Raw genomic sequence first — 21,075 nt, 5'->3', positions numbered from 1 at the left:
TTATCGAAATTTATTTTTCCGAAAGCTGTGGCATTTACCACAAAAATTAAAAATCAAAAATCAAAAATCTGGTTTGTTTTCTTGCGAAGATACATTTTTTTCAAAATCTATTGATTTCTTTAATTGAAATTTCTCATAAACAGTCTTTACTATAAATACGAGGGTTGAAATGAAAGTTATACCTTTACCAATTTTTTTCATTTTGTATCAGGGGTTGAGGAAAGTTTTTGTATATATATAATTCAATAACTTCAGAATCCAAATTTTTAATTGTATATCCATCTTAAAAAACATTTTTTCAGTCGAAATAATACGAAAACCAGAATATAAACTCAAGTTTTATATAATTTATTATCACAACTTTCCAATTTCTATTTAGCTTTTCTTTGTAAAGCTTCCCTTTTCTCTTTGGCCCATTTATTAAATTTAGCTTTCCGTTTACCCAAATTCGTTTTATTAAACCATTTTTGAAATTTTTTCCAAATTTTATCAGTAATCGGTTGAATTTCTTTATCGACGAAATATTCATAAATTTCTTCTGGAACGAGCGGTTTGAAATGTAATTGAATGATCCTTCTAGGAGTCAGTACGTGCTCTAAAGCTTCTCTAAGTAGAGGTAAAGGATAATTTTGAGTCACCTACAAAAACTATTTATTGAAATCATCTATATACTACATTTTATACTGTCGGAGATTATAATATAAATTTTTCTTTTCGTATAAACCTCTTTACCTTCGATAAGGCGGTAACGTTGAAATTTCTATCAACTCCTGGGTATTTCATCAACAATTCCCTCCAATATATGTATACACTATTATAATCTGTACGTGGGATGAGAATATGTCGTTCGTAAACTTTTTTTAATTTAGCTTGAGCGCTCCAAGGTTTATTTGTAATACCTAGAATGAATTGGTTAAATTGTTGAAACTGAGCGAGTCAAATTTGTTGTAGTTAACTCAGTTTTCCATTAAAAATAATCAAATCAAAAGAAAATGAAATGAAAGCTTTTGTGTATTTACCTAAAACCAAAACCCGATCGGTTATTTTGATACCTTTCATGATTTTCTTGATTTTGGATCCGATGCGTTTCGGATTCAAATATTTTTCTTCTTTGGGTACTTTTTTATAAAAAGGTTTTTCAGCGGCATCGAAATATATTATAGATGGAGCTAGAAGCTTCGTCATTTTATCAATTAAATGTACGAGCATTTTCATTCCTTTACCACCTTCGTATTTTCCCGCTAATCTTTCTGGCGATAGATCAAAAACGACCGATCTAGTTGCGTTGAAAATCGCGTTCGCTAATAGATGTTTTCCGCTTTTTTCGGGTCCCAATATTAAAACAGATTTTGGTCTTTTCATAGTTTCAACTCCAAGAGGTATGATGCAATTCATTACTACAGCTTGACGAACGTCCAATAGCTGAGCCGGGGGATCGAAATCCATATTTCTAAATTCCCAATTATTATAACTAAAATCCCCGTGGAAATCTTCTAAACTAACTTTGGGGTATGTTCTTATTATTTCGTTATCTACTAATTCTTGGAAAAGATCTTGAATTTCTCGATTTCCGGTTAGATCTTTCTTACCTTTCTTTTTCTTTTTACCTTTTTTTCCTTTGCGCTTTTTCCTTTTTATTTTTTTTAAACCGTATTTAACGCGATCCTCGTCGAGTGCTTCGTTCAACATATCCAATTCAACTCGCATCATATTATCAACAATTCTTCTACATTCGAATTGATTATCGAGCAAAGTCTTATCAGTTATTATATCCATATAATGTTTTTCTAAAGGATTATCAAAATCGTTACGTAAATCCCATATATCCCCGTGCTCTTGCTGCCCTTCCAGATAAAGCGGTCGTCCAACAGGATCTTCGTAATCATATTCATATTCCCCCGGTTTTCTTTTTTTCTTTTTGGCAGCTTTAGCCGCCGCTATCTTCTTCATTTGTTCTATTTCTTTTTTCTTCTTTTCCGCCTCGGCTTTCTTCAATTTCTCCTTTTCTTTTCTCTCTTTTTCTTTCTGCGCCTTAGCGCCTCCAGCTTTCACTTTCTGTCGTCGTTTTCTTTCAACTTCATCTATAAATTCTTTGGGGGTCATAGTTTCCGCGCGTACCACCAATATAGTACCGCCTTTTTCTTCCGGAGGTATTTCGTCGAATTGTCTGACTTCTTTATACCAAAGCGCGAACCATTCTCTGATTTCGTCGCCGATGTCTTCCATCAAACCAGGCGCTATCACTCTGAATACTCTGGCTTTTTCATTATCGATTGCTTCTACGTATTCCCTGATGCGTTGATCTCGGTATTCCCTTCGTTTTTCCAAATTTCTATTGAAGATTTCTTCATATTCTTCGGATCTCCATACTGGTTCGTACATTCCTATTAAATGTCTCCGTTTTATTTCGTGATGTTTGATCATCCGACGAACGGTAAAACCCCTCCAAGCGCTTTGTATTTTTAAAGCTGCTTCGTTTTCCTTTTTTCTAAGTTCTTCTATTTCCGATTGATTTTCTGGTTTCGTTTCTATTTTTTGTTGTTGTTGTTGTTGTAATTTTTCACGTACTTCCTTAGCTTTCTTATATATTAACCATTTCGTTAGGAAATATAACCGTTCTTGTCTTCCTCTTTCTGCGGTTTGTATTAATTTAACTGCCTCTGTTATCAATTCTTTCTGCTTCAACTTCTCTAATTCTTCTTCAGTCAATTGTGGTTTTTCTTCTTCTCTGATTTTTTTAGGTCTCTTCTTTTTTTTAGTCTCGTTTGATGGTGGTGCTTCTTCTTTTTTATCACCTTCAGCAGTACTACCAACTTCTTTAGGTATATTTTCGAGGTTTTCTACGGTTTCTTCTGGTTCTGGAGGAGGCGGTATGAATATTTTTTCACCTTTTTGTATTTTTTTCCACATATCTTCAATGTCTATTGGTCTATGATGAAATAACGATGGATGTAAGATTTCTACATCATATGGTACTAATTTTAATTCCACCAAAGTACCATCTATGTAATGGTATTCAGATAAATCGAGATCTAGTAATATATTATTGAATTCTAGTAGTCTTATAGCTGCGGCATCTACTAGTTTCTTAACAGTTTGACGTTTCTGTGGTTGTACCATTTGGTCGATGCAAGTATCCAATTCTTGATATAGCAAACAATATCTAGCATAGAAATCTCCAAATAATAAATTCGCCATTAAACGATCGTTAACTGGTTTAGCTTTCTGTCTCCAAAGATCATCTCGAAGCGTTTCGTTTTCCAGTTTCTTTTTCGTAACTATCCATTTATTTACATAATATTCAAAAGACATTTCACTGATTAGATAAACTCACATGGATTTCAATTAAAACCAAAAAAAAAACAAACAAATTTAAAGATAATTCTACATCGAATATATATAATTATTCATTTTGACATTAATCTGAAATGTCAAAAGTTTGGAAATATTTGTTTGACAGCTATACAGGATGGAAACGATTTATTTTTTTGGAAATTCAAAGAGACATTTGGTGGACTGCGATTCGAAAACAGATTTTTACTAAAAAAACTTCCGTAGAATCTGACGTAGACCAGGTATAAAGAAAATAAAAAAAATCGTCTCTATAACTTACTAACAAATTTTTTATAGTGAATTTCCGGTTTATATTTGAAGTACCCTCGTATATACAACGATAAATAAATTAAGAAACTATGCTAATCAATTCAAATAATATTTATTTTGATTATAGGAAAATATTAATAGTTAGATGGATCAATCGTATAATTTATTGTTTTAAATAGATGAACCTCGTATAATTGCGCGCAACGAAGCTATGCGATTGGCCGTGGAAAATACTCCGGACCAATAGCGTTGGAGTTATAATTTTGCGCTTACATTTCGGAGGAAATTCCGAATGTGTTGTCAGTTTGCGTGCGGTTTCCGTGGAAAGTGGATCGTGACGGAAACTTCGAAAAAAACACTCGATCACGTGTGAAAAACTGTAATGTATTTATTAAAAAAAAAGGAACTATGAGGCTCGTTACGTGTGGAGTGTGGTTACTAACTCTATTTTTATATGGTGAGTAAAATATTCCCGAATAATAATTATATAAATTATTCATTATCGATTTTTTTCCCGAATTTTATTCTAATTATCCATTTTTGGTGATTTCTACGAGGGTTATTCGATAAAATTATATATAACAGTGATGTATCGACCTCCCCAATTTTTTGTAGCTTCAAAATCTATTAGATTTTCTGCTGCGAGGTTGTTTATTGCTATCAGAGTTGTTCAAAAGAAGAGGGTAATAAATAGGGTGAGAGGGTGATAAATAAAATCAATATTTGGTTTCCAAAAAATACTAATTTACAGTTGAGTCTTAGCAATTATTACAAAACTTTGTCTTTTCGAAACTAGTTGTCCTTTTAATTCTGTGGACTGGACTATTTGGAGTTTTGGAAAGGAATTATTCCTTGGATCTACAGTCCTTTTTACACTCAATTACATTTCACCCAGCTTTTTTTTTACATTTTCAACTTTCATTGATGTAAATCATGTTTTTATGTGTCCTTCATTCTCTTTTATTCCAGCATCTATTTTCTATTATCTTTTTTGTTGCTTTTTCTTCATTCATTCGTTCCAAATATCCAACTGTATTCATTCAGTATTGTTTTTTGAAAAACTCACTAAATTCAATTCTCTATTCTCAAATATATAGATACAGATCTTTTTTGTCTGAACTTAGGCCTTTTAATTTTCAACTCTGAATCTCTTTAGATCTAACCACATTTTCCTGTAGCTTCCATTTCCTATTTTTTCTCATACTCAAACTAAATCTTCTTTGGTATTATTTCTTTTTGTAACTATTAATTTTATCCGTCAACAATTTACGAAGATGTAAACAATTTTATCTTTAACTAACGCTGATTTCTTCAAAAGAAACCAAAATTGATATAAAATCGTATCTAACATGAGTATTTTTCGTTTTTGAGCCCCTCTATATACTACAAATTGTGTAAACTGTCTTTTCAAATATTTAAAACAGAGATTGGGTGCACTTAATTTCATTAAATTTTTTATTAAGTAAACTAACAGAGAGCTTGTTCGTGCTAGAAATTTTTAATGAAGCAATCAGATGCGGAACACATCGAAATCAAGCTATTTTTTTTGTTTGTCAAATATTGTGGGAAAATGTGATGAAAATTTCAAAGTAAAAGGAAACTTCCTTCAAATATTACGAGTGTTCGGACCATTGCTTTTCCTCTATATTGTTTAGACTTTTTCTTATATCTATGTATCGTATTTTATCTTTATCTTCTAGAATATTTCATCTCTGTCACCTGAATTTCCCTTTTTTTCGTTCAGTCAACACCCAGAATCATTAATCTAGTATTTTGAGTAATTGTATCTGTATCTCATGTTCCATTTTCGTCTATTATTGTATTTTTTTGTTATTTTCTATTATTATAACATCGTCTGCAAATGCTTTATCACTGATGCTAACTGTATTGCTTTCCACGCATATTTTTTACTCAAAACAACGCATCTCCTTTTAAATGATCATCCAATATTTGTTGTTAATCCTTCTGATGTTTTGTCATTTCTTTTTGTATCATTTCCGTAATACTTTCATTCGTCTAACAAATTTTCTCTTTAGGTACTCTATCAAATGCTTTTTCTAAGTCGAAGATCTTTACTTACAGTATATTTTCTTGTGCGGCTTCTTCTGTTATCAATTTTGGATGCTTCTTCTAAATCGAAATCCGTTTTGAGTTCTTCGATTGTGTCTTCTACTATTACTCTATTTTTTTCTGTTATTCCTCGATGGAAACTACAAACTTTTACATTGAAAATGGGTACTATCCATCTTCTATAGCTTCATAGGTGCTTATTGATTCTTTTTTTGTTATTTGTATGTTGAGGAAATTCCCGCAGTTTATTTGGAGTGAAATACACGATAATTTTTGATAAAATATGCTTAGTGCACTTACTGAAATGATTTCTATCATTGTAGCGGATTATATAACATCAGATGATACTGATTTTTTGTATAATGAATCCCAGGAGGTGCAAAAAGGGGCAATCATTTAATAATGATGACAGCATATCCATCATTTACCCTAAATTGGCTCGAAAACTTTCTTGTGGTTTCTAACTTGAACGTTGGGGGGATTGTGAGAGTTCCGTGTAAGTTGAATATGAATAAAAGTCGAAGTAGATTTTGTTTAATACGTGTAAGTTTAATCGAAAGAGAAATATCTAGTAAATTAAATGCGAATCTACCAATCAGTTTGGTATATATGACAGAATAGTAGGAATTGATCTAGTATTTCATTGTATAATTTATGTAGTGGACCAGAATATTCATTAAAGGAGAAAAAATGGTACACGTCCATGTGTCTACGAATGCGTCAAATAGAACCAACTCGCTTTTCTTTCTTTTTCTATTCTTGTCAAATTCCGCGGTACCAATCATTATTCAATGCTTTCTGAAACTTGTTTTTTTTCTTTTCTGCTAGAATCACCTTTACAGATCAGTCCCATGTGGTTATCTGTACACTTATGTCTCTCAAACTTGTTTTCTCACATCTAATTTACTTTAAGGTGTCTTTTGGAGTCTTATACATGATCATCACCACAAGTTCTACATTGGAATGTGATGCTGAGACATTTTGAAGCTGGTTGAGTCTATTTTTCTTTCTTCTATTAACAGTACTCGCTAATGTGAAATTCTGTTCTATCTACAATCATCCAGTGCTTTCTGAAACTAGTTTTTTCTCTTTTTTCTGCTAGAATCCTCTCTATAAAATAGTCCCATGTGATTATCTGTATCTTTATGTCTCTCAAACTGGTTTTTTCACGTCTAATGTACTTTAAGTTGTCTTTTGGATTCCAATAGGTCTTGTACATCATTATCACCACAAGTTCTACATTGGAATGTGATGCTGAGACATTTTGAAGCTGGTTGAGTCTATTTTTCTTTCTTCTATTAACAGTACTCGCTATTGTAAAATTCTGTTCTATCTACAATCATCCAGTGCTTTCTGAAACTAGTTTTTTCTCTTTTTTCTGCTAGAATCACCTTTACAGATCAGTCCCATGTGGTTATCTGTACATTTATGTCTTCCAAACTTGTTTTTTTACGTCTAATGTACTTTCAGGTGTCTTTTGGAGTCTTGTACATGATCATCACCACAAGTTCTACATTGGAATGTGATGCTGAGACATTTTGAAGCTGGTTGAGTCTATTTTTCTTTCTTCTCTTTACAGAATTAGTTTTTGTCGAATTCTGTTCTATTTACAATCATCCAGTGCTTCCTGGAACTGTTTTTTTTCTTTTTCTGCTAGAATCACCTTTACAGATCAGTCCCATGTGGTTATCTGTATCTTTATGTCTCTCAAACTTGTTTTGTCACGTCTAATGTACTTTAAGGTGTCTTTTGGATTCCAATAGGTCTTGTACACGATCATCACCACAAGTTCTACATTGGAATGTGATGCTGAGACATTTTGAAGTTGGTTTAATCTATTTTCCTTTCATCTCCTTACAAAATTTGTTTTTCTCAAATTCCGTGGTACCTATCATCATCCAGTGCTGTCTAAGATAACTTTTTTTTCTTTATTATGCTAGAATCTTCTCTATAGAATAATCCTATGTGGTTATAGCTTTTTTTTCGTGTCTTTATACCTTCTATACTTGTCTTTCCAGTCTTCAATGTGACAACAGATACAAAATCTACTCTTGACAAGTTCTGTTAAGTCTATCATCACTCAGTGAGATTTCTATATCTTGGTGATTCTGCTAGAATCTTCTTTATAGAGCATTCTCGTGTGGTTATATTTTTTTGCATGTCCTTTGACGTCCAATGATCTTCAGTGATTTTGAAGAGGTTAAATTCTATCAATCACATGTGGATCACAACATTTTTTGAATTATAATTGCGGGGCATCCATAGTATATTCCTCATTACCACAGAATCTGTACTTTTCAAATGTTGAAAGAGAAGGTGTAGCTCAATTGATTAAAACAAAATAATTTTTGTTTCTAATGATAAGATAGACACCTGTAGACGTTGATATTTATATGAATATGAAGGGGGATTATATATTTATATTTTGCTCACAAAAATCTATGAAGACCGGCGTTTTTTGAACTGCGTAATCAATTAGTTCCATAATTAACTGTATTGTAGTTAGACGGTTGGTTTATTTGAAAAAAAAAATCGTACCAGCCGAACGTTCGTCTTGATTATTGACCAAAGTTTCCCGTAATATTCATTAATCACCAGAGATTATCTTTTAGACTACTCCTTAACAAAAGCGGATTACAAACGGCAATTAAGCATGCACAAAGATATCCGTCTTCCGGTACATTTACCTTAGAAGACTATATCGTGTTCGAAGCCTTGTAGAACAATGATAATACACATATTAACTCCCCACGAACACGAAATGCCAAATAAATCACTATAAAACAACAGATTTTTTCTTGTTTTTTTAATTACTGCCTTCCTTTGGAAAGGTTTCAAACGAAAAGTAGTTAAGATCGACGGAAATTTTTATTTTTATGTCTAAGTCTAAGACTAAGAGATCATAATCATGAACAATATCTCTCACACTACTTAATTGATAAGAATCTAAATTTTTGAACATTACAAAAGCTTATCTAGCTTATATATTTTGGGCGTGTACACAAAAAATATCGTAGGGCTCGAATTAATTCATAAAATGACACCTTCGACACGGTAAATTCGTACTTCAGGTATAACTTTAGAAAAGGTGGAGTACCAGGTCTCTTCTCAACAAAAATTTCCTGAAACTATCGTAGCTATACACCCTCAGAGTCATGGTGGTTTTGTCTTCGTTAAACGCGTGGTAATTTGCACTACAACCGAAGAAGAAGTTCATGATATCAAGCAGATTGAAAAACCCTGAGTATCATCTTGTGTGACATGAAAATACGCAGATACAGATGAATTGGATACAGTACATTCCACCTCCTCCTGGTATTCTAGCATTATCTTAATACATGTCTTTGTTTTCACTAGTGGAAGGTCTTTTCGTAAAGCTCTGGTTTACCATGGTGGTTTTGTCTTCGTTAAATGTGTAGTGATTTGTTCTTACTCAACGTTATCTTCTTCAGTTAACTTTTCGTCATGAACCAGAGCAGATCTAACCTTTAAATGATGCTTATTTTAATGTCGCAAATCCACTTTTGATTTTGTTGTTTTTGAGGCTATGTACGTTGTAGCAGCTTAATTACTACTTTGAATGCTGCTGGTACAGCTTCAGAGATTTTTAGATCCTACAAACTTTCTTCTCAGCCAAGCAGCACTTTTCTTCATATTCCATTCAATTTTGAGTATATTTAATACGATTTTGATAAGATTCGTTATCATAACAAAGTTAGAAATAGATTTCCGTTAAAAAAATAATATTTCTCATTTTAATTAATTTTTTACACGATCCTAGCCCCTTATTTGTGGATTCTAACCCGCCGTTGATTTGTTGACGATAGGAATTTGTAAAGTTGCGGACCGGACCGTTTGAGCAAAGCATATCCGGCTCATAAAATGGACATAATGAGTCATACTAATAGGTCTTATCTCCCGCGGTTCACACATGGGTGAATTGTGGTCATTTGCTTTTTGGAAAATGCACAGCTTGCAGGTTCATACCCCGCGGTTTCAGGACGGTTGTCAAATGATATAAAAACGTCCAAATCCACACGACATCTACTCAAGTTGAAAAAACAAATTTATTTTGTTTGAACAGATATAAATATTAAAGTGGACACTTTTTTTATACCAAGTAGTTAATCAGTTTTTAATTCTAATGATAAAACAATAAAAATAGATATTGAAATGAAAAGTTTCAGAACACTTTTCCTTTTTATTCTGTCAATGTCCAAAACTGTTCAATAGAACGTGCCGGGGGAACGTTTTGAAGATTAACTTCTTTCAGTACAAATCTCTGGTTATTCTGGTCTAGTAACAAGAGTTTAGATTCGCCCAAAATATTGGAATGATGTATATTAACAAAATCGATCAATTTTTAAAGACATCTCCTTGTATATTTGCTTGCTTCGGATATAACACAGAGCAAACCTCATCCATGATCACAACTCTGTTCTTTGTGAAGTAACTTCTTCCTAATGCATTCCTTTGTCCTTATATGGTTATATAGACACCCGAAATCGGCGAATTAACCTTCTAATCGATGATCCTTAATAGCACATTCCACCAAATCATTTGACTGGGCGTTAGTCAAAGCCGCCCAGTTTTTGGAAAGCATGGTATTCCTTGTTTGATAATAGTCCAACTAAACTGTGTGTTTTTTTTCTGTCACTTTATTTTTTTCTTTCAAACATTCTTCTTTTGCATTATTATGCTTGGTTTTTGCTGGATGAAGTCTCAACGGCATTGAATTTTCCAGATTTTAGTTGATTCTTCACAAACTGTTTCAGCCCAAGTCTTTATATCTAAAGATATATCAGAAAAGAGTTGAATTAAATTGAAACCAGTCTTCTTAGAAGTTTTTAATATCGTTATAATCTGGTTTTTATTAGATAAAAAATGAGTTTGTTCGATAGAGGAAGGTTTTTGATTATAGTCAAAGACTACAAAGTCATTTTCACAAAAAATCTTAACTTCTAGCTGTTGTTTTATCTGGTGAAGATGAACAACCCTTCATTTAGTTAACACCAAATATACAACCACGATTTTTGTTATAATATTTTCTCTAGAAATGGTTTCAATGGAAATTCTTCAATATTCTCATCCATAAAATCGTAAAACACAGATTTCCAAGGTTCATTTTAGTCTAAGACAATTTTAATTTTGTTCCAATCAAGTAATTAAAGGTTCGATGTGAGATTTGATAAGATGCTAAATATTCTGAATAAAATGATAAAACTGGGCTATATAAGGGCTATATTGTGGATGCTCAGTATTTTATACGAACAATTTCTTGATTCAATATTTGCAATTTTTCAAACTAACTTTGTGTTCTAATAAAACGTATTTCAGGATTTCAATGAATCTATTTCAAAATAAATGAGTTTAGGAATAAAATAAATTGTTAATTGGGTTATTTCCAACCACAATTTCTTATATAAATTAAAATCACAAATTCTCAAGACTCATACATATAAATTAGATAAAATGTCGGATCGATATTTTGAAATACATCTTTAATTTCACTAGAGACCTAAATTATGTTTCATTTTTGTTTCCCGACACGTAGAAACTTTTTTAAGATTAAAATAAGGTCACATTGAAGCACAATTTTATTATAAAATGAAATTTTATGTCATTTAATATACAATGTAAGTTAGATTTAATAATTTTGGTTCAATAAAATAAATAAAAGTTTCTGATTCAAACTAGCTTTTATGTTTTTATGTAAATATTGTTGTACCCTGTAGATAACGTTTTATTTATGATTTTGTGCGATGCTGCAGCAGAAAAAGCGTTCCAAAAATTACGCTAAAGAGGTCGGAAAAGGGACGACAAATTTTCTGTGTTCAAACATTCCAGCAACGTAGTCAAGTTTTATTTGTCTTTCCAGGAAAAGGAACAAACATGTGGGCACCTTCTCTTTAATGTTTTATAATATAAGGGTTGCAATGGGAAATGAATATTTTATAATCAAATTTCTAAACAAGCTGAGATTTGAAATTATCATTCCGTTCAAAGATAAGACTAGTAACTGCTTTTTACCACCAATTTTGATTTCAAATTTACAAAAACGACTTGCAGAATAAATTTACTACTATATTTTCCATTTTTTGAAATTATACAACTATCTTGGTGGATGGTGGATCAATTTTAAAACGAAAATTATGATAAATATACTTATACTGGATCTTTATGCAAAAACTATTGAAGGAAAAGGATTTCGAAAAGGTTGTAGCTTGGGAATGACATCGTACAACTTCAAAACCAAATTTAGAGTGAGAAATGACTAATAAGTCTTCTCCATTCCAGTATCCCATGGTTTTTTACGACATGAATCCATAGTAGGTGTCCTCAGCATCCACGAAATACTCTTAATCTTTTGTGAAAACCTCCACGAAATGTAGAACAGGCGTAAACCCCACATCTCGAGCTCCACAGGGCTAATGTGGATCCAATATGAATTTTCCCATGGGATACTAGCACTGGACCTCTATCAAAATCGATTTTTCTACTTTGTAAACTGTAAACTGTAAATCAACAATAACAAACTGCAAAATTAATCATAGTAGTAGTAGAAAACGACCAGAACTGGTCGCCAAGTCTGTAGAATATACTAAACCAACTTCATTGACCTCACGAAAGAATTTGACGGGATTAAACTGGAAAGAGAAAAATTAAAATCGTTGACGCCATCAAAAATCATGAGAATGACATTAAAAGAAACCGTTAGATGTTAAATAGAACTAGAAGACATGAAGTAAAGATGAAGAAAGAAGCCGAAAACATCAGATCATGTGACCGAATGGGTATTGAAGAAAATAGCAAAGGATGAATTCCAATTAGAGTACTGAATAGTTGTCGACAACGAAAGAGGTAGAGTGACATCTATAATCAAAATTTAAAAGAGTAGACGATGAACCTATTATGAAAAAAAATTTAGTATTTCGAGATTTCTTAAAAGAATTGGTAAAAAAACGAGTTTATTTGTTATCCCTGGTATACATTCATCATCTAAGACAAAGATTGAGAGTGGTCGGTCAGCGATAACCCCTAGCTCAAAGTTTTAATTGGATTAGAATCTAATTTGGTAGAGAGTGACCGCCAAGTCTAGGAGGTCTTCCAGAACAAATCAATTTGGCCCCGTGATAAATTATAGATCTAAGTTGGCGTTAGCCGGGCGTTTCCCTCTATTCTGGCACAGATTTATTGATATTAATTTTATTGAGTGGTCTTTTTATATCTCAAAGTTTAATCCTTTCCGTGTTTGCGATGAAGATGGGAAAGAAACGTTTGAAATATTATATTTCATCCCCGTTTGTTTGTTATATAAAGGTATTGTGATCGTTGAGACATACCTCGCTTTCATAAGCACATTACATGCACAATTCCCGAATGCCTTTCCTGCTTTCCCTCCCTTCATCACTCGAATTGGCTTGTTTAAATGTCCAGTCGATTGTTTAGAAACATATCGCGCGCGCGAGTGAGGTTATGTTATTCATTACGTCCTCGACCGCGCCATGTAGTATTGTCCCACCTGTCCGCGCCACGCCGCTCTCAATTAATCACTGCCTACTTGATGGATGAAAATTATTCTGCCCTCTCCATCAAATTTGACAGATTTAACAACAACTCTCAAGATTCGGAACGTTAATCTTATACCCGAGACCTTTCCAAAATGGATATTTGCATTCGGGAAACGGGATTTCGAATTCAGATTGCTATCGTTCTTTGTCAAAAGTTGATTGTAAAATCGGACATATTTGAAATTACGATAAAAGATTATAGGTTAGGTATATAGTAAATTGTTAGACAGCCGAACCGAACCTGGAATGTTAATAACCACTTTATGTAATGCAAATTCGGATTGTTCACGAGGACAAACTCTTTGATGATGAATCGTTACTTCAAACTATCGATTCGAATAATTCCGTATCAGCATGTATTATTATTTGAACTGCAGAAGTTCTTTTTGTAATTAGGAATCAGAAACATAAGCGACAATCTGTATAGAGTTGATTGACGTACGTCTAAATTCAAATAACGAAATAAATACCGAGGTTAAACGCATTGTAATAGTTAAGCATTTTCACAAGCAAAAAATTTTTTTCTTTCTCTGTTACCTATCCACTATTTTTGAGGTTGGTGATTACATCAGATCCAGATCTTCTCTATTTCTCAAGCTTGTCCTCAAGATATTTGCTTTGTCGCGATTCCCCGTGTACCATTTATTCTATGAGTTGAAGAAATCACCACTTTGGGCCTTTGAATACATGACCCATATAGAAAATTTCTCTGTCTTGTCACATTCTTCTTAAGATCTCTTCATTTGTCATTTTGTACTTCTAATATTCGACATTTCAATTGTTTTATAATTTTTTAATTACCATGCTAAATATCTTAGTTTTAAGCTAGTTTTGAAAGTGAGAATATTATCCTCATTATCCCAGTCCTCGTCCAACCAACTACCGAGGTTCTTGTACTACGAAATCCTTTTTATAATAAGAATCTTCAAGCTTTTCAAAATAAACATCATTATCTCGTCATTGTTGCATAATCTTTGATTATCTATCTATGTATATCTATGTTTCATGTCTAGGAATCCGAGGGGGTTAATTCTGGACAATATGGTGCATGAAATAGCGATTCAAACTTTATTTGATTAAGTGTAGTCATTGAAACGACACTTTCTTCTTAGCCAAATACCGCCGTTTTTAATTTTAGCTCCGTAGACTTTTCCCAGCGACGTTCAATAAGTTCGATACCCTATTTATAATAAGAATCGACAAGTTTCTCAAAATAACCATTAACTGCCGTTATAACCTCTTTTTTGATGGAAAATCTTTTACCACCAGGCAATATTTTCAAGTGTGGGAACAGAAAATAGTCCAAGGGAGCCAAATATGACGAATGAGGTGGCGATTCATTAATTTTGTCCATTGCAATAATGGATATGTGAGCTGGTGCATTTTCTTGAAGAAACAACATTTTTTTCTTAGCTAAATACGGCCGTTTTTCCTTGTTTTCTTCGCTTAAACGTTGCAATAATATTCGCCGTTGATAGTTTTTCCTTTTTCGAGATAGTTAATGAAAATTATCCCACGCGTAACCCAAAAAAACCGACACCAAGATCTTGTCTGCAATTGGTGCGGTCTTTGTCTTCTTTGGAGTCGGTTTTCGGTGCAAATTTTCAGCTTTCAGACCTAAAATTATCATAAAATTTGCTCTTTCAACCTCCACCCAAACCTCGATCCAATTGGGCGTTGGACACAATTAACAGATGTCCTAAACGAAGATTATGGTATTTTGGGCATGGTAAGGCAGTTGTATGTAGTCTTAAAAGAACTTGAAGGTCATACAGGATATTGAGCAGTATAATATGTTGAGTTTTATTTAAAAAAAAATCGCTCACATCTATGTTCACATTTACATTTGTTTATTCTGAAATGAACCTCTGCATTTCAATTAACAAACCAAGTAATGCGATCTGGTACCGTCAGCCAACATTGTTGTCTCCCATTAAACAGTTCAAATAGTGAAAATATACGTTTATTATCCTCTACGGACGGTTGCCGTCCGACCGGGAATCTACGGGCACAGGGTAAACAAGGACCACAAAAACACCGGGCTTATGGTGTGCAAATATCAGTCTAGTTGTAAATAAATTCCTTTTTGACTAATCTGATCCGAAATGTACAAGCTTTGATATAATTTGTAAACAGTAAAGAATCCTGGTAATAATATATTTGTAAATACCGAAAAAAACACACTTAAATTGATTGGATATCGATTTTTACTTTGAAATAATACCATGTGATCAAATTAAACCGCCACTGAACAAAATAAAAACAATATTTTGATACAAATTTTACAAAATTTCATCACGCCGAACAAGGCAATGCTTAATACAATTTTAAACCAAAGCAAAGTATGTTTTAAGTACTTTAACCAAGTACTACAATCTCTGATTTATTTTTTACCTATACTGTAGGTAATATTTGACATTTTACCTTCGGAGTACAGTATTTAAACCAATATCTATCAAATTTCGTGTTCATTAGTTGGATATTTTTCATGTTAGAAATTTCCAAAGTGAGTTTCATGGAAGAAAACCAATAGAAGTAGGAAAATATGAAAAATTTCTAATGAAAAACATTGAGAAAAATACTGAATATGAAGAAGAGTTATTATTGAAGTATTGCAATCATTTGAATATGAAAAATCTTCTTTTCCGAATAGATGTAATTCAGAAACTTATTTGGAGCAGTTTGCATAACATAAAAATTATTTTCCATTCGTTTTACTACTGTAAATAAAACTGAAACTAACTACTATATATTTTATTCAAATCTATGTAAATTCAACAAAGAAAAAGTCGTTGGCAAAATCAATACTATGAAGCATTTCTATCAATCGATGGTTTCTTTCATTGAAGATGACTTGGTACAAAAAGTATGAAACACATCACGCGCTTTCACCTCACAAGGTTAATTTGGACTAAACTACAATCATAAACGTCAAAGAAATAGTTGATACTGAAAAAATAATGAACAAATCAGTATTTCCAATTGGAGCGGACAAAAAATTTTTTACCCATAATTTATATGACTAATTTTTCTTTACATTTCTTTGCGTATGCTTAAGAAGCTGAACGAATCCGGATTTTGGAAAGGATTGAAACCTGCTGCGGAGTATACATCTTTCCAGACAGTGTTTTGAGCTTTCGTTACATAAAATTAATCAAGTTGGGTTCAGAAATTTTTCAGAAAATCCTCGTATATGTTTATGATAAACTTTTTCATCTGTGTCATCATCAGCGTCTATTATTCAAATCATTACTGACGATCAAATGTGAGTTATTCAATTTTTTATGTTGTCAACCACCCCCAAGCAAGACTGAGCTAGTTGATGACAAGATGATTGGTCGATTTCAACGTTTCGGATTTATATTATGAAGGATTTACTATAACTTCTTTTATTTTTCAACGAGAAATGATGCCAGATAGTAAAGCTGTCAAATTAACTCGACGCCGTTCACACTTACCCCAAGTGAGTTATAAAATGTTTATTATGGTGGTGCTTTCGAATTTTTATTGATAGAAACGGGCAAACAGATACAATAAAGCAGCAATTTATACCCCCCAATAAGACTATTTTTAATACGGGAGATATTTGAGTTGTTTAAACTTGAAACATTCTTCTTGGTTAAAACATGGAAATCAATTTAGTCCGTCACTTTTCATGTGGATTAAACCAACAGCTGATTAACTAGCTTCGACTTTTGGTGATGAAGATGATATACCTTGAGATTATGGTATCAGTTTCCCTCGTATTCAATGAGGGACTCAAAAAAAGCTTGTGTCGATTGGTGATGAAAAAATTTAATAGCGTTGCTTCAAAAGGTATTGACAGGCAAGGAATCATGGATCTATCTATGCATCTAGGTGTAGATTTTTCAGAAAGAGCCAAATCCAGCAGGAGTTATTGCCATACGAAGCATTTAGAAGCATTCTTCATCACAACAATGCGAGCTGTCACACATCAGTTCAAACGAAGATGTTTTTGAACAGTAAAAACATCGAATTTAAGAGTTTCAGCCGTAAAATCCTTAGTACCTGGACTGTTTATAAAAGGATGCACCAATACATTCTGGATTGTAATCAAATTGCGGAAATTTAGAAACATTGAATGAATGTTTTTTGTCCTTAGATATTTTACCTTTCCATGAAGGATTTTTGCTTTGGTTTCTCCAGTAGATTGTTAGATTTCTTGTTTGCTTCAGAAATTCGTGTGATTAGTTGAGTAATTTATAGTTGGAGAAGGTAAAAACGATTCAATTAATTTTATTGTATGTTATTCGAATTAAACAACATATTTAATTGTATATCTATCAGTATAATCCTTGTGTGTCGTTCCAAATTCTTGGGACTATAATAACAATATAACTGAACAATCCTTTGAAATTTTACCGGTTCGTTGAGTATTTTCAAGTTATCCAGGGAGCTTATCTATCTCATAAAGACGTTCCATTCCACTTTCCTTTTCATTAAGTTAAAATTGGAAGCGAATTTCCTTTCTCGGCCTGTCTCCTCACAGGATATTCTTGTTTTTTTGGGTTTCCTTTGCTTTATTTTCTCTCAGGCGAAGGTGACGCCGAGTTTCACCAGTCGAGATACATTTTTAAGTTAATAATTCGCATTTAGCACAGATTTATTTATACATCCTGTATATATATCTTATTGAATATTTAGTTCTGGAAAGGAATTTAATGGAATAAAATGTTATTATTAAAAAAATTTGATATCTAAGGAGGAACATCAAAAGAATCGACTCTGATGTCTTTTCCCCTATATTCCTCTTGATGTCGCTATAGAAATTGAATCTCCAATATCTCGGTTTGTGTGACGTTGGGGACATTGACGAAACGACAAAACAACTGGAAATTGTAATATAAAAATCTACTAAATTTTCATCTTCACGCCGTTATCTATCCGATTCCAACCAGCGACAGTTTCAAAATATTAATAGTTTTCCCATTAATTATTTACAAAACTATTTTCACAAGAAAAACAAATAGTAATTAAAATGTCTCAAACATATAAACATTTTCACCATTAAGTCGTCTAATTTTCCGAAAGTGTCAACCGCAGAGAATAATAAATTTTCAGGTAGCTAGTCAGGTAAGTAAAGCTATAAGAATTAATCAGATCTCTGAGTGCTAATTACACCGAATTATTCATGAATCCTGTACTAATAACAGTAGTGGATTTGAACAATAATTAGTCCGAAACCAAGGGCGATTAAGGATAGCGGAAGCTGGTGGCGGCGGTATCAAGCCAGTAGGTTGCCGTTAAAGAGGCGGAATCTCCAAAAAGGGGAACGAAATTGTAAAACAAACGAATTTACATTTATAACAATGATACAAACGAATCGCTAATAGATTTTCTCATTTAAAACCGAATATATTCGTTGAAATAAAAAGCAAATTCAAAAATTGGCAGCTGATATTTTAAACAATTCATCGATTATTACTTGGAAAAACATGTATTTTCCTTATTCAGTACAACGTCGAAACTTATCGGTGTCGCGCTGGCCGCCGTACCATCCGCAACACTTGATTAGACGTCCAAATACTACTCATGGTGTATGTGCTTGATATCTTGCATTAACTTGTTTGATTCTTCACCAATACGAATGTCAACGATAAACGTCACTTGTTTGTTTCCAAATTTTCGAAAAAGTGAATCGATATTAGTTGTAGAAAAGTATTAATTCGTCGATAAAACTTAACCACAACTCAAGTTTCCATAGAAAAAATCCAGTGCTTACTTTGCTTATCAAATAATTGTACAAAATTAAAAACTTAAAATTAGTATACAGGGTGTCCCACGACGAGTTAAAGCTATATGTATATGTAATATGTACAATTATGAAAATTTCTACGTTTGGGTTTTCAGATACGATCTTTTTAACTAACATATTTTCAAATATGGCCGATTTTCGATTCTGTTTGAAGTAACGTAAAATTTTATTATATTTTTGTCTGAAAACTTTATTTGAAAAAGGCATACTTTTTGAATTATTGATTTTTTTGTAAAAAATTTTACTGTTGCAGACCCTTATAACTTATTTTTTAACCAGTATACCCTTAAAGATATGAAAATGGTTTCTGTTTGGTTGCTTTTAGCAAAATCAGACGTATTTAAATTTGTGATGAAATATTTTACATATTATACAGCGTGTGTATAAAAAGTGTTTAAAATTTAACTTCATAAATATCAAATTTCTTTATTTTTTTAATTAAAACTACCCGGTTTTTTCCATTTTAATGCATTCAAGGGTAAAAAAAGGAAAATTCATGTATAATTTCCTATACTCAAACCCTACTGTTATCCAGATTCAAAATATTTTCTGTAAATTTGTAGATATGCAGTTGTGGTCTAAATTTTATTTATTCCTTATTAAATTGAGAACGAGCCAACTTTGAACACTTTTTATACACACCCTGTATAAATTGAAAAATTTTTCAACATAAATTCAAATACGTTTGGCCTTGCTCAAAGTAACCGGATAGAAACCATTTTCATATCCTTAAGGGTATTCTCGTAAAAAAATAATTTATAAGAGTCTGCAACGGTCAAAGTTTTTACAAAAAAATTAATAACTCAAAAAGTAAGCATTTTTCGAAAAAAGTTTTTGGAGAAAAACATACTAAAATTTCACGTAGATTTCAAAAATGTATATATACAGGGTGTTCTATTTAGAATAACTTAGTTACAGTCGATTTCTGGTAGAACCGAAAGTCGGCCATCTTTGAAAATATTTTAGTTAAAAAGATCGTATCCGAAAACTCAAACATAATAATTTTCATGACTTTACTATGAGTATTTTGCCATATACAGATAGTTTTAACTCGTCGTGAGACATCCTGTATAGTAGAGTCCATCGTATTCTCTGGTCTTAACCCAACGTTCAGCAAAATATTTGAGACCATTAAAACCATTCTTTGGGCTTGGATGCATCTCATTTGGATTAAATTTTTTCCATACACAAGAATGGATCTGAATAAATAGTAATCTGTTGGTGCAAAGTCCGGAATGATTTGAGGACATGGAAGGATCTTGGTCCACGCGGCTTTAGCATTGTCTTGGAAGAGAATCTGCTTTCAGGATATTTCTTCCATAACATCTCAAACTATATCCTAGGAATTGATAGTTCAACCATCTGAAATGTACACTAAACCTTCAACCAGATCACTAAGTCTTATTAATCCTACTTATATGGCATTTTTGGGCTTGGAAGCATTTCATTTGGATTCCAATTTTTCCATTCTTGGATCTGAATAAATAGTAATCTGTTGGTGCAAAGTCCGGAATGATTTGAGGATATGGAAGGATCTTGGTCCACGCGGCTTTAGCATTGTCTTGGAAGAGAATCTGCTTTCAGGATATTTCTTCCATAACATCTCAAACTATATTCTAGGAATTGATAGTTCAACCATCTGAAATGTACACTAAACCTTCAACCAGATCACTAAGTCTTATTAATCCTACTTATATGGCATTTTTGGGCTTGGAAGCATTTCATTTGGATTCCAATTTTTCCATTCTTGGATCTGAATAAATAGTAATCTGTTGGTGCAAAATCCGGAATGATTTGAGGATATGGAAGGATCCTGGTCCACGCGGCTTTAGCATTGTCTTGGAAGAGAATCTGCTTTCTGGATATTTCTTCCATAACATCTCAACCATCTGAAATGTACACTATACCTTCATAACCAACCAGAGCACCAAGTCTTGCTACAACAATTTAGTTTGTCTTGAGGAATCCTTCTAGCACTTTCTTATTTTCCAAAATTTTGTTTTCCATGAGTTGAATCACTAAATTCAGTATACAGAAGCTGAAAATTTTGAGTTT

General features: G+C 32.6%; 2 protein-coding genes across 2 annotated transcripts in view; one reads left to right on the top strand and one right to left on the bottom strand.

Annotated features, from left to right (window-relative positions):
• Positions 1-327: 327 nt before the first annotated feature.
• Positions 328-3,373, bottom strand: LOC130895037 (dynein regulatory complex protein 11-like). Its single transcript, XM_057802146.1, has 3 exons — positions 1,020-3,373; positions 733-899; positions 328-638 (listed from the first exon to the last, which is right to left on the bottom strand). Exons 1-3 carry the CDS (start codon positions 3,310-3,312, stop codon positions 372-374), a joined length of 2,727 nt encoding a protein of 908 aa, XP_057658129.1. The 5' UTR covers positions 3,313-3,373; the 3' UTR covers positions 328-371.
• Positions 3,374-3,911: 538 nt separating this feature from the next.
• LOC130894913 (carbonic anhydrase-related protein 10) overlaps positions 3,912-21,075 on the top strand; it is a 174,984-nt gene continuing 157,820 nt past the window's right edge. Inside the window, exon 1 of the mRNA XM_057801946.1 lies at positions 3,912-4,060. Within this exon, the coding sequence (XP_057657929.1) occupies positions 4,012-4,060 (49 nt within the window). The 5' untranslated portion in view covers positions 3,912-4,011. The remainder of the gene's footprint in view (positions 4,061-21,075) is intronic.

This window comes from Diorhabda carinulata, chromosome 6, assembly GCF_026250575.1.
Source record: "Diorhabda carinulata isolate Delta chromosome 6, icDioCari1.1, whole genome shotgun sequence".
Classification (NCBI taxonomy): domain Eukaryota; kingdom Metazoa; phylum Arthropoda; class Insecta; order Coleoptera; family Chrysomelidae; genus Diorhabda; species Diorhabda carinulata.
The sequence above is the reverse complement of the archived record's forward strand: the minus strand, read 5'-3'. Positions and strand labels throughout refer to the sequence as shown.